At 41.2% G+C, this 26,168-nt stretch overlaps 3 protein-coding genes across 7 annotated transcripts in view; 1 reads left to right on the top strand and 2 right to left on the bottom strand.

The window, feature by feature from the left end:
• The window catches only part of cpsf3 (cleavage and polyadenylation specific factor 3), a 30,790-nt gene extending 25,387 nt beyond the window's left edge, over positions 1–5,403 (bottom strand). The window contains exons 1-3 of the mRNA XM_067984244.1: positions 5,296–5,403; positions 3,800–3,863; positions 3,181–3,278 (exon numbers count right to left, since the gene is read on the bottom strand). Of these exons, the coding sequence (XP_067840345.1) occupies positions 3,181–3,278; positions 3,800–3,863; positions 5,296–5,366 (233 nt within the window). The 5' untranslated portion in view covers positions 5,367–5,403. The remainder of the gene's footprint in view (positions 1–3,180; positions 3,279–3,799; positions 3,864–5,295) is intronic.
• Positions 5,312–23,161, top strand: itgb1bp1 (integrin beta 1 binding protein 1). 5 transcript variants are annotated; one of them, XM_067984246.1, is made up of 7 exons: positions 5,312–5,565; positions 10,655–10,756; positions 14,851–14,929; positions 16,679–16,815; positions 17,493–17,585; positions 20,613–20,777; positions 21,992–23,161. In XM_067984246.1, exons 2-7 carry the CDS (start codon positions 10,685–10,687, stop codon positions 22,061–22,063), a joined length of 618 nt encoding a protein of 205 aa, XP_067840347.1. In that variant the 5' UTR covers positions 5,312–5,565; positions 10,655–10,684; the 3' UTR covers positions 22,064–23,161. The 5 variants fall into 5 exon arrangements, with proteins under 5 accessions (XP_067840347.1, XP_067840350.1, XP_067840348.1 ...); XM_067984249.1 differs by having other exon boundaries at positions 5,323–5,565; positions 20,613–20,762; positions 21,992–23,027; XM_067984247.1 differs by lacking the exon at positions 5,312–5,565 and adding an exon at positions 5,708–5,803.
• The window catches only part of asap2a (ArfGAP with SH3 domain, ankyrin repeat and PH domain 2a), a 216,825-nt gene continuing 213,782 nt past the window's right edge, over positions 23,126–26,168 (bottom strand). Inside the window, exon 28 of the mRNA XM_067984242.1 lies at positions 23,126–25,637. Coding sequence (XP_067840343.1) covers positions 25,563–25,637 — 75 coding nt within the window. The 3' untranslated portion in view covers positions 23,126–25,562. The remainder of the gene's footprint in view (positions 25,638–26,168) is intronic.

Genomic DNA, 26,168 nt, shown 5'->3' with positions numbered 1-26,168 from the left:
CCTGTCCCTCAGAATACCCTCGAACAACTTACCCACTACAGATGTCAGGCTCACTGGTCTGTAGTTCCCAGGCTTTTCCCTGCCGCCCTTCTTAAACAAAGGCACAACATTTGCTACCCTCCAATCTTCAGGCACCTCACCTGTAGCGGTGGATGATTCAAATATCTCTGCTAGGGGACCCGCAATTTCCTCCCTGACCTCCCATAACGTCCTGGGATACATTTCATCAGGTCCCGGAGATTTATCTACCTTGATGCGCGTTAAGACTTCCAGCACCTCCCTCTCTGTAATATGTACACTCCTCAAGACATCACTATTTATTTCCCCAAGTTCCCTAACATCCATGCCTTTCTCAACCGTAAATACCGATGTGAAATATTCATTCAGGATCTCACCCATCTCTTGTGGTTCCGCACTTAGATGACCTTGTTGATCCTTAAGAGGCCCTACTCTCTCCCTAGTTACCCTTTTGCCCTTTATGTATTTGTAGAAGCTCTTTGGATTCACCTTTGCCTGATCTGCCAAAGCAATCTCATATCCCCTTTTTGCCCTCCTGATTTCTCTCTTAACTCTACTCCGGCAATCTCTATACTCTTCAAGGGATCCACTTGATCCCAGCTGCCTATGCATGTCATATGCCTCCTTCTTATTTTTGACTAGTGCCTCAATCTCCCGAGTCATCCAAGGTTCCCTACTTCTACCAGCCTTGCCCTTCACTTTATAAGGAATGTGCTTACCCTGAACCCTGGTTAACACACTTTTGAAAGCCTCCCACTTACCAGACGTCCCTTTGCCTGCCAACAGACTCTCCCAATCAACTTCTGAAAGTTCCTGTCTAATACCATCAAAATTGGCCTTTCCCCAATTTAGAATTTTAACTTTTGGGCCAGACCTATCCTTCTCCATAGCTATCTTAAAACTAATGGAATTATGATCACTGGTCCCAAAGTGATCCCTCACTAACACTTCTGTCACCTGCCCTTCCTTATTTCCCAAGAGGAGGTCAAGTTTTGCCCCCTCTCTAGTCGGGCCATCCACATACTGAATGAGAAATTCCTCCTGAATACACTCAACAAATTTCTCTCCATCCAAGCCCCTAATGCTATGGCTGTCCCAGTCAATGTTGGGAAAGTTAAAGTCCCCTACTATTACCACCCTATTTTTCTTGCAGCTGTCTGTAATCTCCTTACATATTTGCTCCTCAATTTCCCGTTGACTATTTGGGGGTCTGTAGTACAATCCTATCAAAGTGATCTCTCCCTTCTTATTTTTCAGTTCTACCCATATGGACTCAGTGGGCGAACCCTCGGATATATCCCCTCTCACTACTGCCGTGATGTTCTCCCTAATCAAGAACGCAACTCCCCCTCCTCTCTTACCTCCTGCTCTATCTTTCCTATAGCATCTGTACCCTGGAACATTGAGCTGCCAGTCCTGCCCCTCCCTTAGCCATGTTTCAGTAATAGCTATAACATCCCAGTCCCATGTACCCATCCATGCCCTGAGTTCATCTGCCTTGCCCATCAGACTTCTTGCATTGAAATAAATGCAGTTTAATCTAGACTTCCCTTGGTCTTTGCCCTGCTTTCTCAGACCATCTGTCCGGTCATGTTCTGTACACTCTCCCTTACTGCCTTTTGTTTCTGTCACCACTTTATTTCCCACTGACTTCCTGCATCGGTTCCCATCCCCCTGCCACATTAGTTTAAACCCTCCCCAACAGCACTGGCAAACACTCCCCCTAGGACATTGGTTCCAGTCCTGCCCAGATGCAGACCGTCCAATTTGTACTGGTCCCACCTCCCCCAGAACCGGTTCCAATGGCCCAGGAATTTGAATCCCTCCAGCTTGCACCATCTCTCAAGCCACGTATTCATCTTAGCTATCCTGTCATTCCTACTCTGACTAACCCGTGGCACTGGTAGCAATCCTGAGATTACTACCTTTGAGGTCCTACTCTTTAGTTTAACTCCTAACTCCCTAAATTCAGCTTGTAGGACCTCATCCTGTTTTTTACCTATATCGTTGGTGCCTATATGCACCACGACAACTGGCTGTTCACCCTCCCCCTCCAGAATGTCCTGCAGCCGCTCCGAGACATCCTTGACCCTTGCACCAGGGAGGCAACATACCATCCTGGAGTCTCGGTTGCGTCCGCAGAAACGCCTGTCTATTCCCCTTACAATCGAGTCCCCTATCACTATAGCTCTGCCACTCTTTTTCCTGCCCTCCTGTGCAGCAGAGCCAGCCACGGTGCCATGAACCTGGCCACTGCCACCTTCCCCTGGTGAGCCATCTCCGCCAACAGTATCCAAAACGGTATACCTGTTTTGGAGGGAGATGACCGCAGGGGACCCCTGCACTGCCTTCCTACTCTTCCTCTGTCTGTTGGTCACCCATTCACTATCTCCCTCAGTAATTTTTATCTGCGGTGTGACCAACTCACTGAACGTGCTATCCACGACTTTCTCAGCATCGCGGATGCTCCAAAGTGAGTCCATCCGCAGCTCCAGAGCCGTCAAGCGGTCAAACAATAGCTGCAGCTGGACACACTTCCCGCAGGTGAAGGAATCAGGGATACAGGAAGGAGCCCTGAATTCCCACATCCCACAAGAGGAACATGACACGGCGCTGGGATCTCCTGCCATGACTTAACCCTTAAATTAGCTTAAGAACAACTACAATGTCAAGATGCTGGGACAATTGAAATTTTCAAGAACGAGATCGATAGATTCTTATTAGGTAAGGGTCTCAAGGAATATGGAACAAAGAGGGTAAATGGATTCAAGGTACAGATCAGCCATGATCTAACTGAATTGTGAATGGCCTACTTCTGTTCCAGTGTGTCTACAAGGCTTTTTGTTTAAACCTGTGAATAGGTCAACTGCATTTTCGTTATAGCTGAATCCCAAAACTTAAAACTAGTTCTCAAAAGCACTGTACTTCAATGATTTGTTTAACAAATTATTATGTACCATATTGGTACCTCAGTCTATATAATCATCTGTTATTCAACTGCATCTAAAGTAACCCAGAAGTATATTTGAATTGGAGCATGGTGATTGGGTCTGGGAAAGTATTTCTTTGTATAAGGAAAGCATAAAGAAAGTTTGCTGGAATTCTCTTTTTGAATCAATTTTGTAATTTCTAAACTTTGAGAGAGGAAGCAGTTTTACTTACTGACTTATAAGGAGAAGGTCGATCTCTGCTGGGTCAATCAAATCAATGTACGGAAGAGCATCCATTCCCTCCAGTCCAGGATGTATCCCACAATCCAACTGTGTAAAATGAAATTCAGATGGAGAAAAATCAAAAGGCATCCATTTGAGCATGCTGTTAATGTGCAACCAGATACACACATTACACAAACTGGAACTTTATAATATGAAACAAATCTCTTTAATTTGACCACACTGCCACCATTTCAAGTTTGTATTTAGTTGTTTATTCATGTTCACGTAAGGCTGCGGGTTCTACTATTGTCTGATTGCACCATCATGTCAGACTGAAGTAGTTCATTGGCAGCCAAACTTTTCTTGCTTCAACCCGCTACTAACCTACTGATAAGAGGAGCAAGTCAGCAAGCCAGATTTTTCAATCTACATGTTCCACATCAACAAACGCACACCAGAATAGACTTACAGGACTTTTCCTGTACAGGTCCAAAAATTTCTATGTAAAATTTGCAATAAATGTTTAATTTCTACTTTGTGTTAGCAGATCAATGGTTTTTACTGGGGACCAATAACTCTAGTCAACTAGCGATCCTGAAGCCACTTTTGCAGTTATAAAATCATACCATGATTTTTCTTCCTTTGAACTCCACAATGATGCATGATCTTCCCACCTCTTGTCCAGCTCCTCTATTAACAATCCATAAAAAAAGTTACTTCTCAAGACTATGTCATGAAAAACAATGCTTTCTACTGTATACATTTAAGGAACTATAAGTAAGAAACATCTTCAGAAGACTTTACTGGTCATGCGGTCTGCATTGAAGCCTGAGTTTTGCTTCACTGTGTTACTGCAGAGAGGCTCCAATGTTCAAGGATTCTGCATCCAACCTATAGCTTCCCAAATCAGGGACTCTATGGTCTCAGCTGTGCCCTCACAAAGAGGTGGCAAACAGGAGGCTGCTCCGGAAAAGGAGCGAGGCCAAGAGTCAAGTCAATCGGATCTCCTCTCAAGCCCCTGATTGTTTTATGACCAGAATATGGGGGGGGAGGGTGAGGGGATGATGGGGGGGGGGGGTGAGGGTGATGATGATGGGGGGGTGATGATGATGGGGGGGTGAGGTGGTGGGATGGGGGTGAGGGGTGATGATGGGTGGTGATGAGGGGGTGAGGGGATTGGGGGGTGAGGGGTGATGAGGGTGGGGGTGAGGGTGGTGGGTTGGGGTGATGATGGGGGGTGAGGGTGGTGATGATGGAGGGGGGTGATGAGGGTGGTGGGGGGCAGGGGGTGATGAGGGTGGTGGTGGGGGTGAGGGTGGTGATGATGGAGGGACGAGGGTGGTGGTGATGGGATGGGATGGGGTGAGGGGATTGGGGGGGGGGAGGGTGGTGGAGGGTTGGGGTGATGATGGGGGTGGTGAGGGTGGTGATGATGGTGGGGTGATGAGGGGGTGAGGTGGTGGGTTGGGGTGATGATGGGGTGAGGGGTGATGAGGGCGGTGGTGGGATGGGGTGATGATGGGGGGGGTGAGGGTGGTGGGTTGGGGTGATGATGGGGGTGAGGGGATTGGGAGGTGGGGTGAGGTGGTGGTGGTGGGTTGGGGTGATGATGGGGGGGGGAGGGTGGTGGTGGAGGGTTGGGGTGATGATGGGGGGGTGATGGGATTGGGGGGTGGGGTGGGGTGAGGTGGTGGTGGTGGGTTGGGGTGATGATGGGGGGTTGGGGGGGTGATGATGGGATGGGATGGGGGGGGGGGGGAGGGTGGTGATGTGGGGTGAGGGTGGTGGTGGGTTGGGGGGATGATGTGGGGGGTGAGGGTGGTGATGGGTTGGGGGGATGAGGGGTGATGATGGGTTGGGGGGGGGGGGGAGGGTGGTGATGGGGGGTGAGGTGGTGGTGGGTTGGGGGGTGATGGGGGGTGAGGGTGATGAGGGGTGATGATGGTGGGTTGGGGGGTGAGGTGGTGGGGGGTTGGGGGGTGATGATGTGGGTGAGGGTGATGAGGGGTCTCCTGGAGCTGCTTCTCCGGTCGGTGATGCCGGAGACCCGACTGTCGGGTGTCACCGCAGCATCTTATTCCGGGGGATCCTACACTCCGGGCGGGGCGGGGCGGAGACTCACAGCGGGCGGATCAGTAACTGGTCGCTCTCTTCGGCCGGGACGAAATTCTCCGCTTTACGTTTCGCCGACATGATGGACTCAGCGCGGGGGCACTTCCGGTCCCACCGCTAAATGTCCCCGGCCGGAAACCCTCTCCCCTCAGACTGGGGACGAACCAAACGGAGACACTCGCAGAGCTTCAAGAGGAATCATTCAGGGCAAGGGAAAGGAGAAAGACTTAAACCTTGTGCAGAATGGGGTTTTTTTTGTAAGAATCCATGAATTCACTAGGTAATTAGTTTTATAATTAAAAGATTTTAAAAGTACTTTTCATGTTATTCACCCTATAAACTTTACAACAGATGTGTTTGTGTTGGTTGACTGGGTGGGGACAGAGTCTGAAAGGAAGCAGGAAGGGAGGGGTTGGAGACAGTTTCTGGACACAGGTTGGTGTGAATGTGTTGCTGGGTCTGCTGGGTTAGTGTCAGTTCGCTGTGACACGACGTTATGCTCATTAACCCCCTTGATGGTGAGCATTAGCTGTAAAAATGTTCTTCAACTAAAAGCAACAAATACAGTTTCTTTTATACTCAGCCTGTAGAAAACATTTAACTTTCATTTCTGTACTTTTACAAATGAATGTGTTGGCATCTTCCAACACTCCTTGTTTCTTTGATGGGGGTTCTATGTAAAGCAGACGTTGTATAAAATGGATTTACAGTTGATCGTCAGTATTTTTAACATTAAAATTTGACAATATAATCAAAATATAGAATCTGTTAGAGTAATCATTGTTGGTTTCAGTTAGAAATATTCGTTTACTTAACTGTTGGGAATTTAGTTCAATCCCATTTATGAGGCTAGTGGACTGTAATTGTGATCACAAAACATAGGTGTTTCAAGGAAGACCATTAAGGATATGTGTTCAGATTAACTGAAAATTAATATTGAGATGATCAGAGCTTCCTTGACGGCTGTTTTATCCACACTACCCAGTGTGGAACTAAGCCATACAGATCAGAATGGCTCAGGTTCGTTGGTTAGCCAATTTTCAGCTGGGGCAGTGCTAGTAGTGCTCAGTTGAGCTGAGTCACCCTGGGCTAGGACAGGGCAAAATCATTCAAAATTTTGATCTCCATCCATTGCATTCAAAAGAGAGCTGGACTGGTTCTTGACCGGGCAGAGATCGCATCGTAAAGAAGGTAAGTGGACTAACCGATAACGAACGCATGATCCATGTGATGATCTGGACTGGTTTCGATCGCCTGAGGGGGTCAGAAGAATTTTCCAGAGTTTATTTTTCCCTGTTTTTTCCCTCCCTCTCCCAGGTTTCATGAGGTGGGGGGGGGAGGGAAAGAGTCAGGGGTAGAAAGTGTCTAGTCATGATGCTCCAGCCATCATGGTGTGGGGCAGGCTTGGTGGATCAGCTGGTCTTTCCCTGCCCATCATTTTTGTGTGTTCAGTGCCCAAGTGAGCTGATGCACATGTGGACATTGGGTGAGGCTAGCATCATATTTGGCTGTGATATCCCTGTAGTTCAATAGTTTACCAGTACAGTACTCACTCTGTGGGTTCACAATTTAGTATGCCCACTTTTAGTGAGGTACCAAGGGCTGCTAGGACCTGTGGAACTGCACCTGAGCAACTGTCAGCTCCTTGAGAGGTGAACATTGAGAATTTTTTAAAAAGAAAGAAATAGGTAAGTCCATTAAAAAGCTGCTGGATAAGTGGGAAGAATCACCTGTGACTGGTAGATTTGAGAGGATGTCCAGACAGAGAGCAAGACCCCCTTCATGACATTGTGATATCCAACTGCAGAACATGTATTGCACATAATGTTGGGCAAATCCTAGGTATGAGATTTTCAATTACAAGCCTTGTATTTGAGGTGTTAACGTACACCAAAAACATAAAGTGGCAAGCTGCATCCATCACATGGGCAGCTGGCAATGACAAAGCAGCAGTAATATAATTGTCTGCTTGCCTTCCTTACTCTTTTTTTTTCTGTTTCCCTTTTCATAGCCTGCTTGGCTGTTGGATTTACAAATGTTTTCTCTTGCGTTCTTTCTTTTGTCTTGCTCTCCAGCAAAGGAAAACAAGAGAAATCCTGGAATTCCCCACCCCAGTGGGCTGTGGATGCTGAGTCATATTCAAGGCTGAGAGAGAGATTTTTGGACTCTAGGGAAATCAAGGGATATGGGGATCGGCCAGGAAAGTGGAGTTGAGGTTGAAGATCAGCTATGATCTTATTGAATGGCGGAGCAGGTTTGAGGGGCCGTATGGCCTACTCCTGCTCCTATTTCTTATGTTGTTATGAAGTAGGGACATTGTAGTTTTGAAGTAGAAGAATGGGAGACTGCGATCTCCTACTGCATGCAGGAGAGTTGTTAAGCCTATAGACATAACGTTGGTGAGTGGCCATCTGAAAAACAGACACAAACACTGTATATGTGTAATGAAACAAACTTTAATCACTGTGCTACCAGACTGAATGTTATAGTCCTCACTATTACAGATCTACACATTTCTTTTTGCAGTTTTCTGTAATACTGTTTGCTGTACCCTGTGATAGCCTGGAATGAGCCTGGGCAAAAATGTTCAGGGCTGACGTGATCTTGACAGCTGCTGACTGTAGTGCAGCAGTGCCTGCCCTGGAATAGCTGCAGGTCAGCTTGCAACTGTCACAACCTGTCTGGTGGAACGTAGCCTCCATATACATATTTCTCAAACAAGTTCAGGTTAAGTCTGACGTTGCCTATGTACTTGGAAGAGCAATGGTGGTTCCTCCTTCTGCCAAATAAACAAATAAAGAGGAATTCCTAAAAAACACTTTGAAAAAACAACTGTAAGTTGCAGCCGATGGCCAATTTATAAGGGCAGAATTGAGAAGCTGTGTATTCCTGACAGAAGGACGCTAGAAAACGGTATTGATGTCTCAACAATACCATTTGTTCAGCATTATTATGTTCAAATAAAAAAAATTGGTGGGATCTACCTGCACCATTAATTTTTTACATAGAATGTACAGCACAGAAACAGGCCATTCAGCCCAACAGGTCCATGCCAGTGTTTATGCTCCACACGAGCCTCCTCCCTCCCTACTTCATAAGAACATAAGAAATAGGAGCAGGAGTAGGCCATACGGCCCCTCAAACCTGCTCTGCCATTCAATAAGATCATGGCTGATCTTCAACCTCAACTCCACTTTCCTGCCTGATCCCCATATCCCTTGATTCCCCTAGAGTCCAAAAATCTATCTATCTCAGCCTTGAATATACTCAATGACTCAGCATCCTCAGCCCTCTGGGGTAGAGAATTCTAAAGATTCACAACCCTCTGAGTGAAGAAATTCCTCCTCATCTCAGTCTTAAATGGCCCTTATCCTGCGACTATGCCGTCTAGTTCTAGACTCGCCATCCACGGGAAATAACCTCTCAGCATCTACACTGTCAAGCCCCCTCAGAATCTTATATGCTTCAATGAAATTGAGAATTCAATGAGAATCATCTAACCCTATCAGCATATCCTTCTATTCCTTTCTCATGTGTTCATCTAGGTTCCCCTTAAATGTATCTATGTTAGTCACCTCAACTACTCCTGTGGTAGCGAGTTCCACATTCCAACCACTCTCTGGGTAAAGAAATTTCTCCTGAATTCCCTATTAGATTTATTAATGACTATCTTATACTTATGGCCTCTAGTTCTGGTCTCCCCCGCAAGTGGAAACATCTTCTCCATATGTACCATATCAAACCCTTTCATAATCTTAAAGGCCTCTATCAGGTGACCTCCTCAGTCTTCTTTTCTAGAGAAAAGAGCCCCAGCCTGTTCAATCTTTCCTGATGGGTATAACCTCTCCGTTCTGGTATTATCCTAGTAAATATTTTTTCCACCTTCTCTAGTGCCTCGATATCCTTTTTATAATATGGGAGCCAGAACTATTCACAGTACTCCAAGTGTGGTCTAACCAAGGTTCTGTGCAAGTTTAACATAACTTCTCTGCTTTTCAATTCTATCCCTCTAGAAATCCACCCCGATGCTTGGTTTTGCAGCTGTAAATTTATGTGGTTTGTAGTGTGGGCTCAGATCTAGTGTAATTGATCTCTACCCATGTTTCTGATCCTAATGCCCTGCTTGCTCACACTCAAAAAGAGGCGTTATGGAGATGGAAAAACTGTCCCTTTTTCTCTCACTGAAACTCAAATAAAAGTGACTATTTTGGCATTTGAGAATTCTATCCTGATGGTTTTTAGAATTTTGGGGGTGGGGAAGAGGAAGAACTTTTTTGCATCTGGTTTCAAATCCTAGAGCCATGAGAAATGGAAAGATGTGAGCACCTATTACTGGCTGCTATAGCATTGGCATTCAGGACTGCAAAGAATATCAATCCACACTAACAACATGATGGATATTTACTGGGAATATTCCAGATGACTTATTGGAACCAGTCTGCATTCCAAAGATGACATTCTTAATGGGCTGGAATCACAGTGATCTATCATTTGATCATCTATCCCTTATACTTATTCTCAGTATTGCAACCAGACATCTTTTTTTGAAAAGCAGTTTGTTTGAGAAAGGATTTATAAAAGTGGAAGTTATGACGCAAGCATAAGATGTTGAGGGGGATGTATGTGCAGCAAGCTGTGTATATACAGTGGTACATGATTGCCATAACATTGTGACTATAGCTTGGGGCATCACAGCTCTCCTCATTTACTGAACTGCTTTGTGCCACTGAAAGAAGTTTCTATATGGTTCAGAGAGTAATGGGCGCTTAGCTGATATTTTTAAGAAAGGCAGATGTTTAGATACAAGTTATAGAACAGATATAGTAAATTAGTAATTTGTTCAGTAATAGAATGAACCAAGTGGAAATATTGAACCTTCATCAAACCAGCACACATCTGTGAAGCATCTTTGGCTGTGAACTTGTGCGTGTTAATGTAGGAATCCCAGCACATGCTGTATAAAGTTATTTGGGGAATCTCCATCCTGGAGAACTGGTACACTGTTGGACCAGTGCCCAGAGAGCTCATAGCTTGGGACTGCCTGCCAATGATATGAGATGTATATTATAGCCCTACATGCTCTCCTGTGGTTTGTGAATAATGATGGGAACATTGTAGAGAGAGTTCAACACATTTCTTTTGTATAAATGGAGACTGAGTAGGCTGTCTCCCTGCACCTTCTCCCACTCCTCATTGAGGGCACACTTCCACTTCTATGGTCAGAGGTGTCAGCTTTATACACATTTATGAACATTTGGTATAAGTTGGGTATCATCAGTGGTTTCCAAATGATTTTCATCCTAGGTAGGATGATGTGTAAAGACTGTCTTATGACTGACTTTTTTTTGGATGGTTTGTCTGTTTCACAGGTTTATCTGGTTTAAATAAAATGGTGAGAAATGTTTCGGAAAGGAAAGAAACGCCACAGCAGTAGCAGTTCTCAAGGTAGCGAAATCAGCACTAAAAGCAAGGTAGGTTTTCATTGCCAAGGTATACCCTATCAGGCTTTGATTATGATGTTACCAAAGACACAAAGCCAGAAATCCTTGTTTTAATTTATATGTTGCTATTACATATGGAAAAAGGTACAAAAATTACAGATGTTTCTCATCTGTTGACAATGTTTGTCAGTAAAACGGACTGCTTTATATTAATATTCAGACCACACGTAAAGAAATGCTGTGGACGTCATCTGCTCAAAGCTTTTTAAAAGGTTGCTTCACATCCTTCCACCCAGCATCTCTTCGTGGTTCAAGGATATTATCTATTAACCTATAACCGTTTCAAATATCTCCAGTCAATAGTTTAACACAAAACCTTTGTCAGTGTTCCTTGCTTACATGTAAATTATATGTACATATTGTAATCTACCTTTGCACTGCTTCTGTAATACCTGTTGCGTATACGGTTTTTCCCCCTGAAGTATTAACTCCTGTTCCAATCTCGTAACACTTATCGACCCTAATGTTTGTTTTATTCAAAATAAAATCTTGAATTTTCACCTAACTTGCCAAGTGACCATCTCTTCTCAATTTTGTTTCCTTTTGAAATTGAGTTTACTGGAGGTCTCGTATGCATTGTTACCTCAGTGCCTTTGTGGGTAGATGCATTGGCCGGCGTGGCATTGAGTCATGCAGAAAGGGTCTGTGCTGAATTAGCTGAGATCACTTGGGGTGCTACAATTAACCTCCACACTCCTGGGCAAGGGAGATATAAATCAGCTTGGATTTCCACTCCTGTGCACCTTCATCTAGTGATCCTTGCTGGAAAATACATGTGTGTGTGGGTTCCAGATGAGGACAGGCCTGATTGTGGCTGAGATGCCCTTGTGGATGACTAATCTGCCTAGACCCAGCCATTTGAGCAAGGTACCACAGGGCACTGATGGAAATGTTTCTCTGCAGAAAATTTGGGGAATTTTTAAAATTTAAACTAGTTCAATTACAATTGTCTTGTATTTTTTTAAAAGTATGAAATGACTTTGACAAAATCTTCATTATTTTAAAAATGAACATCCTGGAAATTATGTTCACATAATACGTCCAAAAACAAAATGTCTCCTGAAATAATATACAAAGAAGCATTGTGTTCGATCTGCTCACTGGCTTCTGTTTGAAATTTACCAAATTTCAAGTTTAGCTGAGGCACTGAAACAGTGGGATGGTCAATAATACTAGTCCACTACCACTCCTCAAGGTAGTGGATGGTTTTATACCCTCTAAAGTTTCAAATTCCAGGAGCTTATCCCAAGTTTTAAGCCTAAAATGCATTGTAGAGAAATTAGCCTCTTTAAGTTTAAACTGGACTTTATTTAAGTTTGCTAATCTGTAACAACAGTAACATGCAAACTTACACCCAAGAGACTGGGCGATGTTCAAGTATTATTAAACATGAAGGGTGAGATTTCTTGCTAGTGATAATCAGAAATGGTCTGTTGCTTTCTGTCTATTAATAGCAGGGGAAAGAGAAGGCCAGATCTCAACAAGAAATTTAGGCAGGAACAAGCTAAATCTGGTTGGTCTTGTGTGACAGTACCAGAAAGTTGATCAATTGTCAATTTTTATACAGCAACAGAATTTTGTTGTGGGGGGAAGGGGGAAGAGCCTCCTCAGGAGAAAAGGCCACCGTATCTGTTAATGGCCAGACAGGTTGCTGAACCCTGATTACAAATGAAGCCACAACAAAATGTATTCTGGTCAGATATTAGCCTGTAACTTTGTTTTTATTTTTGTTGTTATGAGGAAGCAATTACAAATTTAGGATGTGTTACATGTTGGGAGTAATTTTTGTGACCCATCGGAACTGCAACAGGAGATCTCAGCAAAGCCGTGTAGTAGCTCAGGCAGGGAGAAGAGGTTTATAACTGAAAGATCAACTTTTCATTTAAGTTAACAGAATTTAGTAAATTTCACACTCCGACATTTTTAATTCACAGCATCATCTTGCCAAAGCTAGAGTTGCTTGTACAATTTGCAACCATCTTCAGCCAGAAGTGCCGAGTGGATGATCCATCTCGGCCTCCTCCCGATAACCCCACCATCACAGAAGCCAGTCTTCAGCCAATTCGATTCACTCCACATGATATCAAGAAACAGCTGAGTGCACTGGATACAGCAAAGGCTATGGGCCCTGACAACATCCCGGCTGTAGTGCTGAAGACTTGTGCTCCAGAACTAGCCGCGCCTCTAGCCAAACTGTTCCAGTACAGCTACAACACTGGCATCTACCCGAGAATGTGGAAAATTGCCCAGGTATGTCCTGTCCACAAAAGGCTGGACAAATCCAATCCGGCCAATTACCGCCCCATCAGTCTATTCTCAATCATCAGCAAAGTGATGGAAGGTGTCGTCGACAGTGCTATCAAGTGGCACTTACTCACCAATAACCTGCTCACCGATGCTCAGTTTGGGTTCCGCCAGGACTGCTCGGCTCCAGACCTCATTACAGCCTTGGTCCAAACATGGACAAAAGAGCTGAATTCCAGAGGTGAGGTGAGAGTGACTGCCCTTGACATCAAGTCAGCATTTGACCGAGTGTGGCACCAAGGAGCCCTAGTAAAATTGAAGTCAATGGGCATCAGGGGGAAATCTCTCCAGTGGCTGGAGTCATACCTAGCATAAAGGAAGATGGTAGTGGTTGTTGGAGGCCAATCGCCTCAGCCCCAGGACATTGCTGCAGGAGTTCCTCAGGGCAGTGTCCTAGGCCCAACCGTCTTCAGCTGCTTCACCAATGAACTTCCCTCCATCATAAGGTCAGAAATGGGGATGTTCGCTGATGATCGCACAGTGTTCAGTTCCATTCACAACCCCATAGATAATGAAGCAGTCGGTGCCCGCAAAACCTGGACAACATCCAGGCTTGGGCTGATAAGTGGCAAGTAACATTCGCGCCAGACAAGTGCCAGGCAATGACCATCTCCAGCAAGAGAGAGTCTAACCACCTCCCCTTGACATTCAATGGCATTACCATCGCCGAATCCCCCACCATCAACACCTTGGGGGTCACCATTAGCCAGAAACTTAACTGGACCAGCCACATAAATACTGTGGCTACAAGAGCAGGTCAGAGGCTGGGTATTCTGCGGCCAGTGACTCACCTCCTGACTCCCCAAAGCCTTTCCACCATGTTACAAGGCACAGGTCAGGAGTGTGATGGAATACTCTCCACTTGCCTGGATGAGTGCAGCTCCAACAACGCTCAAGAAGCTCGATACCATCCAGGGCAAAGCAGCCCGCTTGATTGGCACCCCATCCACCACCCTAAACATTCACTCCCTTCACCACTGACGCACTGTGGCTGCAGTGTGTACCATCCACAGGATGCACTGCAGCAACTCACCAAGGCTTTTTCGACAGCACCTCCCAAACCCGTGACCTCTACCACCTAGAAGGATAAGAGCAGCAGGCACATGGGAACAACACCACCTGCACGTTCCCCTCCAAGTCACACACCGTCCCGACTTGGAAATATATCGCCGTTCCTTCATCATCGCTGGGTCAAATCCTGGAACTCCCTTCCTAACAGCACTGTGGGAGAACCTTCACCACACGGACTGCAGCGGTTGAAGAAGGCGGCTCACCACCATCTTCTGAAGGGCAAGTCGGGATGGGCAATAAATGCCGGCCTCGCCAACGATGCCCACATCCCATGAACGAATATATAAAAGAAAATTTCCACCTCTTCCTCTGTCAAAGTTTATCTCGTGGGGTTTTTCAGGGGTGTATGTGTAGCCGTTGCTCAACTTACTACTTGACCTTTGTAACACTAAGCATTGACATTTTCTGTCTGTGCTGTTGAAACTGGTAATTCAGTTCTCTCATTTATATTTTTATAATCTAGCCCTAATGCAAGTGTCAGATGAATTATTTAAAAGTGGGACAATCTTCATATTCTCTTTTCACGTATGTCTTCCTAAATACCCTGCATAGACAATGCTCTGATCGTAAAGGGTAACCCTTAAGGTGCTTGTGTGGAAGTGCAAATCACTACCCAGATAGTAAATTTAGCATTTGTGGATTTATCAGTTTAAAATTCTTGACGTCTGTTGTGTGTTTGCTTTTCTCAGTCAGTAGATTCCAGTTTGGGTGGTCTTTCTAGATCTAGTACAGTGGCTAGTCTTGATACAGACTCCACAAAGAGTTCAGGTATTGTACTGCAAAATTCTTCTCTTTTTCATTATACTGTAAATGGCAGTCCAGAGTTACTGTAATATGTGTAATATAGAAAGACCCTTGATGATCTCAGACCCTAGCTGCTAGTATGTTAGCTTTATCAATAAGTCGAAATAGCAGTGGGCCGATCAAGCATACCATAATTTTGCTACAAATGTTTTATTTGTGACTTTTAAAAAAAAATTATCACTATAGCAATGTGTTGATATGAAGATGCCACTGTTTAGATTGTTCCAAAGCTCTTGTGAAGACTCTCAGAATTAGATCTGTCCGCTATCATAATTTAAGCAGATCATTTGCTGGTAGTCTTGCTCCTGATGGTTTAGCAGGTAAATGCTCCAAATGATGTGTGATCCCCAAGCCATACAGAATAGAAGATCCCAGGTCCCACTTTAGTTCAGTACTAAGTTGGGCAATCTCAGCTGGGGCGGGGGGGAATGTTGCTGCTATAACTGGCCTCCATATCTCCAGAATAGGGTGGGGAAACATGAGGTGACCCCTGCTGGAAACAGAAAGTTGGGACAAGTTTCATTTGGGAGAATTTTTCAGCTGAGAGTAATGTAAACAGATCAAATGAGGAATAAGAAAGACAGAGGACTTGAGACTGCAGAAGGAAGACAAAATGAAAATGGGTGAACAGTGGGAAGACAAAGCAGATTCTCCTAGAATAATATTTAATGCCCTGTTAATGGGGACATTTTAACATTCTTACTCTCCTAATATTTTCCCTGTCTCTCTGTGCTACATAGCTTTCATCAGTGATCAGGGAAGCAACTTTCTCCTAAATTTTTGTCATTGTCACTCGAGATAGCTGTATTTAGCCTCCAATCTCAGCTTCCCCTAGGATATAATTGTACTGCCTGTTGTGCTCCCTGTGCATCCATTCTGTTAAAACCAGGACAAGCAAAGCACCATCTGACTCCTCCAGGGACCCAATTTCTGGAAGCATTTATAGTTGCTCCTTATGATTAACATTTTATGACAGATTATTCTCTCAGAGGCCTACGCATAAAGCATTTTAGAACTAATGTTGCGTGCAGAGGCTTTTAATGTGGTTCAACCAAAAAACGTGATTAATAAATGCAGACCAACAGCACTTTTACTTAAGTATTTACTTCTAAGGTTAAACATGTCTTGTTTGAAAATTTCAGTGGCAGATTTAGCTTTTAGTTGTATTTTTATACAGAATAGATATTTTAAAAATTGTTTATCAAGAAATAAAAATCTTTTGCTTCACTCAAATGGACCTCCTGGTGGGTCAGTTGAGGGAGCAACACTGACCTTCATTTAGATGTCCAGAATGCTCATTCATCTGATAAAGCAATATATCAGAAATGGGAGGGAAGAGAGTGAATTACAAATAAAAAATCAAATTGTCAGCGTTTTACTTTTTCTCAAAAACTTAACCTTAATCTTGCATGAATGTAATTATAGTGCATAATGCCCCCCAAGTAGATTACTAATTCTTTTATAGGAGTATGGATTCTGTCTTTTTAAAAGTCAATATATGGTGCACAAAGTAATTCTGTACCTTTTTGATAAATAGCTGAAGGTATTTATAAAAAAGCTGTGAACTCCCTGATAGTTCAATGGTAAATATACTGCTTAATATGATAAGCTAAAGCTCAGTATGCCCAGATTAATTAGAGGAAATATCAGCTAATTATTGCTACTCAATTATTTGGGCAGTAGACAAATTGTGTTTTTGTGCTTTTGTTACAGGACAGAGTAATAGTAACTTTGACACATGCACTGAATTCCGAGTGAAGTATTTAGGTGCTATTGAAAACTTAAAAGCCAGTTTATTTGAATGTCTTCAAGGACCACAAGATTTGATTAATTATATTGATTTGGCACAGGTAAGATAATGGAATTTTAAAGAATGGCAGTTAACTTATCTGTTGTGAAAAAACATTTTTATTCACTTTTCTTTTGCATACATAATTTCATTACCTACTGGTTTTGCTGCACCCCACCTTCCTTGTAAGCAAATTCTGTGTCGTACCACTGGCCCATCAAGTTGACATCCGTTCTTTTTCTAAAGTCAGAGGCATCTTTTGAAGTTTTAGAAATTGTTGCAAGTGAACATATTCTGCAATTTCTAACAGACTTGTACAGTTTTCTTTGTTCCATTAACTAGGAAGTCCATCGCCTATGACTTTCCATTTTTCCATGCCAGAACCACAAGAATCTACTGCTTATGCCCAAAAGCTGACAGGATTTCAGCCAAATTGTCACCAACAACCATCAGATCCCATGTCTATTGTCTTCATTAACTAGAAATTACTCTGCAGTGAAAATCCACTACTGTTATCTCTTCAAAACTAACAATGGAGTGACTACCCATTTTGTAAGAAAGGAAAAAACTATGGGGTCCAATAAGTCCATCCCTCTTGATTTCCTACTATTGCATGATATTTTCACGTTGTTTGTTCATTTTGATACAAAAGTATCAAGAATTACTGTATATTAAACCATATGTTTTAGTTTGGTAAAATGGCAGATTCCTCTGTAGTGCATGTTCTTTCCATTACAGCAATATGGAAAGCTACCCTTTACACCATCAGAAGAGGAGAGTATTTTATGTGTCTCTAAATATGGTATCAAAGTTGCATCCTCCGATCAATTTGTGAGTATTGTAATGTTTCCGTCTAATTTTGTTGTAATGGTGAGGAACTTTAAAAGAGGCAGGAGAGAAAGAGATGCTCATTTTAAACAGAAATCACTTAACATCAGGGCAAGTGATCTGTGACCTCCTCTGACAAGTCCCATGAATTTTTACACTTGCCACATGCACCATAATTTGTTGTCCACTGACTGCAATTTTGCATAAAAAGTTTAAGTATTGAAAGTGCCACTTTGAGCAATTGAATAAATAACTATTTCTTATACCCTTGGACTGAAACATCACTGTGATTAGCTGAAGAGCCAACAAATGCACAAAAGCAGTTTACGCCTCTACCTGCTAATTAACATCAACAGCCAATCAAATAGAGGCAAGTGCTTGATTACATCACAGTTCAGATTCCACCTTTACAAAAGTCACATTTTTGTTTAGAAAAAAATTGGAAGGGTTTTTGGCTGAAGGTTTACCCTTTCTCATATACCAACAACCTACGTTTATAGCAAGTGTTGTTGCTCCCATGTACCATTTCCAGGTCAAGGCCAATAGACATCTTGCTCTTGGTCCTCTGCTTCTGCAGGTGCACAGTGGTAAACTAAATTACATATAACAAACTTCTGAACTACTTGCTGCATTTACAATTAAAGAGCAGGTGGAGTTTTTTTTCATTGATGGGAGATTTGTTAATAGTATTCCCCTTTCGTAAATAATGTGAATCCTGTCTAGCTCCTCAGTTATTTGAATGTAATAAGTACATCTAAAAAGCTGAACTTGCGCAGTTCATGTGTTCTTACTGAATTCTAACATGGTCAGTTAAGAGTCAGTTTGACGCTCTGCTTGAGACAATGTTACAATACAATATTCAGATGTTGAAAGTGGTAAGAGAAGATGAAATCTACTGAAGTTTCCTTTCCAGAAGCCAGGATTTTGTTCAGTAAATCATGAGTTCAAATCCCATGGCAAGATGTAAAATTGAATTCAATAAATCTGGTAATTTATTGGGGTTCAGGGAAGAAACCCCTGCCAGGCCTATATGTGACTTCAGTAGTTGTAGTTGATTCTACATGGCCTCAGGGCGACTGGAGATAAGGCAGTATTTATTGCCTATCAATGACACCCATAAAAAGTAGTACTAGAAGTACAGGGAAAATTAGAAATTAGTAAAAGGGGGGAGAATTGCAGATTTCACCATAAACAGAAAAATTATAAGATGATAAAATAATGGTATTGAAGACATACAAATCTCCAGGCTCAAGTAGGACTCTATCCAGGGGTATTAAAAAATAAAAGTGAGAGAAAATTAAGGATGCATTAGTTTGCTGAACTAGTAATGGTACTGGAGGAATGGAAGGTAGCAAATGTTACACATTTATGCAAAAAAGGAGCGACATACCATGTAACTGCCTGCCACTGAGTTTAATGCCGGTAGTGGGAACATTGCTTGTATCCATCAATCAAGGACACATCAAATGAGCAGTTGGAAAGAAATAAGCTAATTAGGGAAAGTCAGCATGTGTCTAATAAAGAACCTAATAGAGTTCTTTGATAGTCAGGAGGTGTTTTTTTTATTCGTTCATGGGATGTGGGCGTCGCTGGCAAGGCCAGCATTTATTGCCCTTGAGAAGGTGGTGGTGAGCCGCCTTCTTGAACCGCTGCAGTCCGTGTGGTGAAGGTTCTCCCACAGTGCTGTTAGGAAGGGAGTTCCAGGATTTTGACCCAGCGGCGATATATTTCCAAGTCGGGATGGTGTGCGACTTGGAGAGGAACATGCAGGTGGTGGTGTTCCCATGTGGTTGCTGCCCTTGTCCTTCTAGGTGGTAGAGGTCGCGGGTTTGGGAAGTGCTGTCAAAGAAGGAGGAGGGTCAATGGATGTTTTATACATTCATTTTCAGGATACATTTGATAATGTTCTTTGAGATTATTAACTAAAATTGAGGCGAATGGAACTGGGTCTCATGGCATGGATAGAAGAAACTGGCTAGGAAGTAGGGAGCAGAATGTTGAGATAAAAAGGACATGGTCACACCAGTGAGCAGGGACAACAGGTATTCCCCAGATCCCCAGCTTCTATCTCTCTCTCGTTCATATGTGTCATACTAAGCTAGGAGCAGATTGATGGCAGATGTAGTTTCATGTAACAAGCTGAGGTAGTATACTTTAAACCTAAGAATGCCAGATGGGAATATAAATAGGGAAGCATTGGGATGGTTGATCCATAAAGGGATTTAGGGGTCCAGGTACATAGGTCATTAAAAGCAGCTCACCGAGGCAAAAGTGTTTAAAAGACTGATGGAAGGCTGTTTTTAATTACAAGGTTTACAATATAAAAGCAAATAAGTACTACAGTAGTTATATGGAGCACAAGTGAGATCTCATTTGGAATAGTTGTGTTTTGGGCATCCCACGTCAGTAACGATACATTGGTCTTGGAGAAAATCCAGCAACTAATTCCTAGTGTGATAGCTCGGTCACTTCAACCCAGTTATCACGAGAGACTGGACAAGCTTGGGTTATATTTGGAGGTGAGGAGCTTAAGGTGTGATCTGATTCGGATGTTTAAAAATGAATGGAATTGAGGGAGTAGATAATGTATTTGACCCTCCAGTAGGAATATCGAGAGCAAAGAGACATAACCTTAGAATTAGAGCTAAGCCAGGAAAACTTCTTTAGCCGATGGGTTGTGAAAATGTGGAATACAATTCCCTAGAAGGCACTGTATGCAAAATTAAGTGAGGCCTCTAAAAGGGGGACAGATGCTTGTTAAGGAAGGATATTATGAGATATATGACTATATGGCGGAAATGGCATTTAAAACAATAGAGCTGCCACGGCTTAAAACAAAATGGCAGAACAGGCTCAATAGACCAAATAGCCTATGTTCTCTCAAACATTCCACTAATAAATTCGGGTCACGGGTTCAATTTTTAAAAAATACTCACTCGGGTCTCCTTGATAGAAAATTTTAAATTTCCTTTTGTCACCTAAATACATGTAATGCAATAAATTCTATTAACATTTTTTCTTTTTTGGCAGGACATTTTGCACAGGCATCCATTGTATTTGATAGTGCGAATGATCTGTTATGATGATGGGTTGGGGATGGGAAAAAGCCTCCTTGCTGTAAAAACCACCGATGCAAACCAGAATGAGTATAGCATCTGCGTGTATCAGTGCAATAGCCTGGTGAGAAATGGCTTGGTAACTGTCTTTTTTCCCCCCTTCTGAGTTTTACATTTGACCATATAACCTCATTATTAGGAGTGCTTCAACAATTAAATCAACACAAGAATTAGAGGCTGCATCAGCCACTTCTAACAAATGAAAGTTATTGCCTTACTAGCACTATTGTACTCTCCCTTTTGTTTATACTATTCATTGAACAGGTGACTAAAATGTGTGCTTTGAATGAGAGAAACCAAACAAAAATGATCCTCAGGCTGACAAGGCCATTTCTGACTAATTCCTTGCATCCCACGCCACACATCCACTGCGTCCGTTCCTGGGGGGAAAAAAAACTTTCCAAGTCACTTACAACCAAACTTTAGAACTCTTAACTGGCTAGCCTTTGGCCCTCCATTTGCCACACTACCTCTGCAGCTGTTGATTTGTGTAACCACTCTCACTTCCACCTTTGATGCCTTGTCCTCTGCAAAATCTTCATCATTTCCCATCCCAGTAATTCCTCCTGGTATGGTCTCCATCTTCACTCCCTCAAGTCTAAGGGTCGCAGACTTCAGCATTGCTGGCTCACAACTGGCAGTCATACATCACCAGATCTCACTGGACCACATCAAGCGGTACAGGGCAGGCCCTTGCTTTCCTCTTCTAAAGCCACCCATTACTCTCGGATCATCCTGGAGAGCAAAGATAAGCCCTGGCTTGGTTTCTCCACTATGAGCCATTCCCTTCTGAAAAGGCTGAAATTGCTCAGCTGGCTTAATTGGATTATGCTGTGGCCTTCGATCCATTGAAGACAGCATATTCATGAGTTAAGTTTATAGGCTTAATATTCATTGAAGAGATTTCAATCGTGTTACTTATTGCCATAATTTGGGTCACAAAGTGATCCTCAGAATGACTGAGGCTAGTGTCAAATTCCCTACTCTAATTCCCATTACAAATTTTTGAAATATAATTCACGTTTTAGTAAAATCACAATTTTTCAATCTCATTAGCAAAGCAATATTTTGTAATAAGTCTTATGGCTAGCCTAATGTTTGGCTTAAATTGGCAAACTTATCAAGCATGAGACTTGGCTAGTTCTAATGTGTTTAATCAGTTTATATCTTCTGATTTTTAAAAACTAAAAATGAATCCTGCCTTAATAACTTGAACAGTTAATTTTTATTTTGAATAAAATTATAATTAAACATACATTGTGATTTGACTTATGCAGTCCTTCTGTGTTGCAGGAACAAGCTCAAACAATCTGCAAAGTCCTGTCCACTGCTTTTGATTCAGCACTTTCCTCGGAGAAATCCTGATGTGATGGTTGGCTAAACGATAAATCTGACAGTATCTTATGATATGGATTCTTTGGTTATGTTTGACTTCTTGCAACTACTATTGCTGCCTTACGTCTGTGAGCTAATGCAGTGTTATACATTCTGAGATCTAATGTTGCCTGAAGTTGTCAACATTTCAATGTTTTCAGTAAAATGAGAAATAATGGACTTTTGTTAGTATTGTGCAAGTCCCCAATTTCACAGATTTTAAGTTTACTCCAGGATCAAAGAAAATACAAGTTTCAGAAAATTCAAATAATCACTGAAATGTAATTAAACCTGCAGCAATCATGAAGCATTGCTTTGTACAGCAATATTTCTTATTAAATATTGGACCAGTAATGAAATATTTTCATACAGTAACTTTGGTAATCTTATACTGCATAATGCTGAATTTATGTACATATATCAGCACTAACAGTAGCAGCTCAAATAAGCAAGTCTTAATTATAAATACTGCCTTTTCAAGCCAAATACATTATGAATATTGTATAGGTCAGTGCTATTATCAAAGTAAATTGCATTGTATTCCTTGCCCTTTCAACTAAGCATGCAATGAAGTAGCATACTCTTATTTATAAGATTTTCTAGTGTAATTTATATTACCAGATTGAATGTAAGTTGCTACAAGTAAATGCAGACAAGTGAATTGTTCTACTTCCTATTAATAGTGCTGCCACAGAGGTGACAAAATAACTTGTGTGGCCTGCCATCAACCAAGCAAAATGTATTTCATTTGAATGATCATAGAAAGGAAAAGTCCTTTCATAAAATGAAGTATCATCTACATTATGACAATAAAGGTTGGAAAATTGCTCCTTCAGCCAATTAAGGTGACAAATAGCCTAGTAAAGTTGCAGATTAAATCCCAGTTCATACGGTGGAGTTCTGGTATTCTGTTAGTTTGTAAAGAAACGAGACAAATAAACTATGATTTTTAATACTTTGGAAATCAATTACTATTCAAATTTTAGAGAGAAAGTTTAACTGAACTGTCTGTGGAATGACAATGTTGTCCAGGCGGTTTTCAACTTCAATCCTGAAAATAGGTTATTCAAATAAATGACTGCCAAGCTACATTTATAGTAAGAGGATGATGTTTTTTGTTAGCAAATGCTCAAAGATAACTTTAACATGTATGTCTTTGTGTTAAATGATTACTGCATTTAGTGTAGCAAGAAAACAACCCAGCAGTCACTGTAGTTTCAGAGCAGCCTTGTACAGTTCATGTATTTCACCTCCCAAATGCACTCAACAAAGAAAATGACTTGTACAAACTCAATTAATCTCAGCCTAAACTATTTATTACCTCAGCGTTGAAGGCCATGAATTAAATGTTGTTGATTTATTTTAACCCACAGATATAAAGCTTTGTAGAAGTAGATGGTATTTTTATTAGATATTGAACATTTCTGTAGAGCAAGATTAACAAGAATATGCTGGTAATGATCTAAGTGCATAATATTTTTCTGTTTTCCTTATTACAATGAGTTTGGGCTCAAGTCAATATCTTTAAAGTGATCCCGATCTGAAGTTTCAAATTGTAGTACATTCAAAAAAAAGTTTTACATAGTCATCCTCAACAGTTTTAACTTCAAAATTTTGATTTTTCTGGGCTTATTTCAGTGCTAAAAGTGCACAAAGTAAGCCGATAGTCCAGTCCTCTAAATCAGAAGATCTGAATAGCAGAGGAACTTCCACGGGCAATTAAGTGGATAAACACACATGCGAGTCTCACAAATTTAGAATTTAATAGAATGAAATTCATCTGTACCGAATCTATTGATTAACAAAATGATTGTTAACAGTTATAGCAGCCTTATCTTGATGCAACGGATGGATATTTAAACACATATTTTGATCATCAGATTTTATACAGTATTCCTTCACAAATAGCAAATTCATTAGGCCTTATCTTCAAAATCTGCATTGCTGAAGCAGGCTATGCTTTAATAACCGTTTATTACATTTCTGGATTAACTCCAATGTTAAACTGGGATATACAGTACATTACACATGCTCTAATTGTCAAATCTGCAATGAAATGCAAAGGTATTATAGGATTTAACATTTACAATATATATATATACAGTTGCTCGTCATATTTGTATCCATTTTACACCATGTCTCAAACAGGATTTTTTTTCTGCTCTAAGTACCACTCACAGATGACGACAGCAGATGGCAACAGTTATCCTATCTAGAGATTTTTATGGTCCTTTTAATCACTCATAGAAAGCAATAGTCCTGAATGATGTCAACATCTTCAGTATTAATTCACATTACATACAAGAGTTAATAATTTCTGCTTTTAGATAATAATTACAGCCACATTTAGTTAAAAGTGATAAGCTACAATTTTTTATTTTACCATAACCCAAAATATTTTCCAAATTTTCATTCCTATGCATTGGAAGCCAGACTGACACCTTTTAAAAAAAAATGTTGACCATTTATGAAACAAATCTAAGACTTTAAAAGAATAGTTTCTTTTTATAACAGGCCAGTAAGGTCAATGCAAAAAAATGTTTGAGATGAAAGTTTATTGCAAATGGTTTGCACTAAGTGTATACCATTTTTCATTTATTTTTCTTAATAGTTTTAAGTTCTGTCCTTTAGTAATAAAAAAAATCAATGACAATTCTGTGCAGAACTTTAAAAAAAATAAAGTCTGCAACAAATTTTGAATTTTTTTGCAAACTGATTTAAACACCATTTTGGTTAAATAGTTTAATGCAACAAAACACTAACTAAGACTGTACAAAATACATAGAGGACCCCTAATAACCATATCTGAATTTCCAACACCAATCCTCCCCCATTTGAAGAACAGCCACTGTGAGTATTAATGCTGTTCATTAGCTGCCTTTTGAAAAATATTCATATATTTACACGAGGGTCTGTGTTCATGAATGCAGTTAGGGAAATTTAATTTGCAATGGAAATTACAACGTTTAAATAAAAGTCAATGTGGAAACAGTGTTACTATTTTAGATTTATAGTAGTGTTTTAAGGCTTTAAGAAAGTTATGAAGTTCACCCAAACAGCATGCTTACTAAATTCATTACCTGATTTGTGGATTATATCATATCAGAGTTTTTCATCAGTACTAGTGTTCTCCAGCTTTGCTCCATAGTTGATGCTACATACTTGCAATATATTTTGATTTCAACATGTCTTTTTGATAGTGACATAAGCTATTCACTACTCATGAACAATTGGCATTCTTTCCATTTCCAAGTACCTACATGCACCATTGCAAATTAACAGACATGAAAAGTCCACAATTTATAATGAATCTCCTGTTGTACTGAAAGTGCAAATATTTTAACAAGAATACGTATTTAAGAATTAGTTACTTATAATATTCTCCAACTAAGTGATTTGTTCCATCGAACTAAACACAATGCTTTCCTTGCGATCCGAGGGTAGAAGTACCATGCACCAAATTGTTTTATCTCAACTTCTTAAAGGGAGCTCAGTCAGCAATGAAGTGCACAAATGTCACAGGGAATACACCCCTCCGCTTCGGGTCTCCTTCAATGTGGCCAATCTACAGAAAAAGAAATAATTCAATATATTCAGAGAATATGGTGTTCAGGGTAATAACTTTGTGTTTTATTACACAGTGACTACATCCTTTTCTTTGGGTTATCACTTATTCTAAACAATATCAGGGAGTTAATTACAAGTTTATAATCTAATCAAGCTATTGTAATGTCATTGAAAATGAAGCTCAAAAATTAGTGAAATTCTTGATATCACAGAGAGTGTTTGTATGTTTGAGAGAGAGAGACACACACACTTGTTTGGAGGAGCATTATCCAGTTTTAATTTTTTTTTGCTGGCAGCAGTCAGGATGTATCCTGATTCGATGGCATAAGTTTCTCAGCAAGGTATGTACACTTTGTAACATTGCTCCATTTTTAAGAACATGTACAAAATGTCTAGTTCAGTGTATATTACAGACTAATACAAGTATTTGATAAATCTGATTAGGTGCCCAAAGACATTGCAATACTTAGTCATATAATGCAGTATCAGAAATTATCAGGAGTCTTTCATTTTTACCCTTCATTCAAGT

Source organism: Heptranchias perlo, chromosome 5 (assembly GCF_035084215.1).
Source record: "Heptranchias perlo isolate sHepPer1 chromosome 5, sHepPer1.hap1, whole genome shotgun sequence".
NCBI lineage: Eukaryota > Metazoa > Chordata > Chondrichthyes > Hexanchiformes > Hexanchidae > Heptranchias > Heptranchias perlo.
The sequence above is the reverse complement of the archived record's forward strand: the minus strand, read 5'-3'. Positions and strand labels throughout refer to the sequence as shown.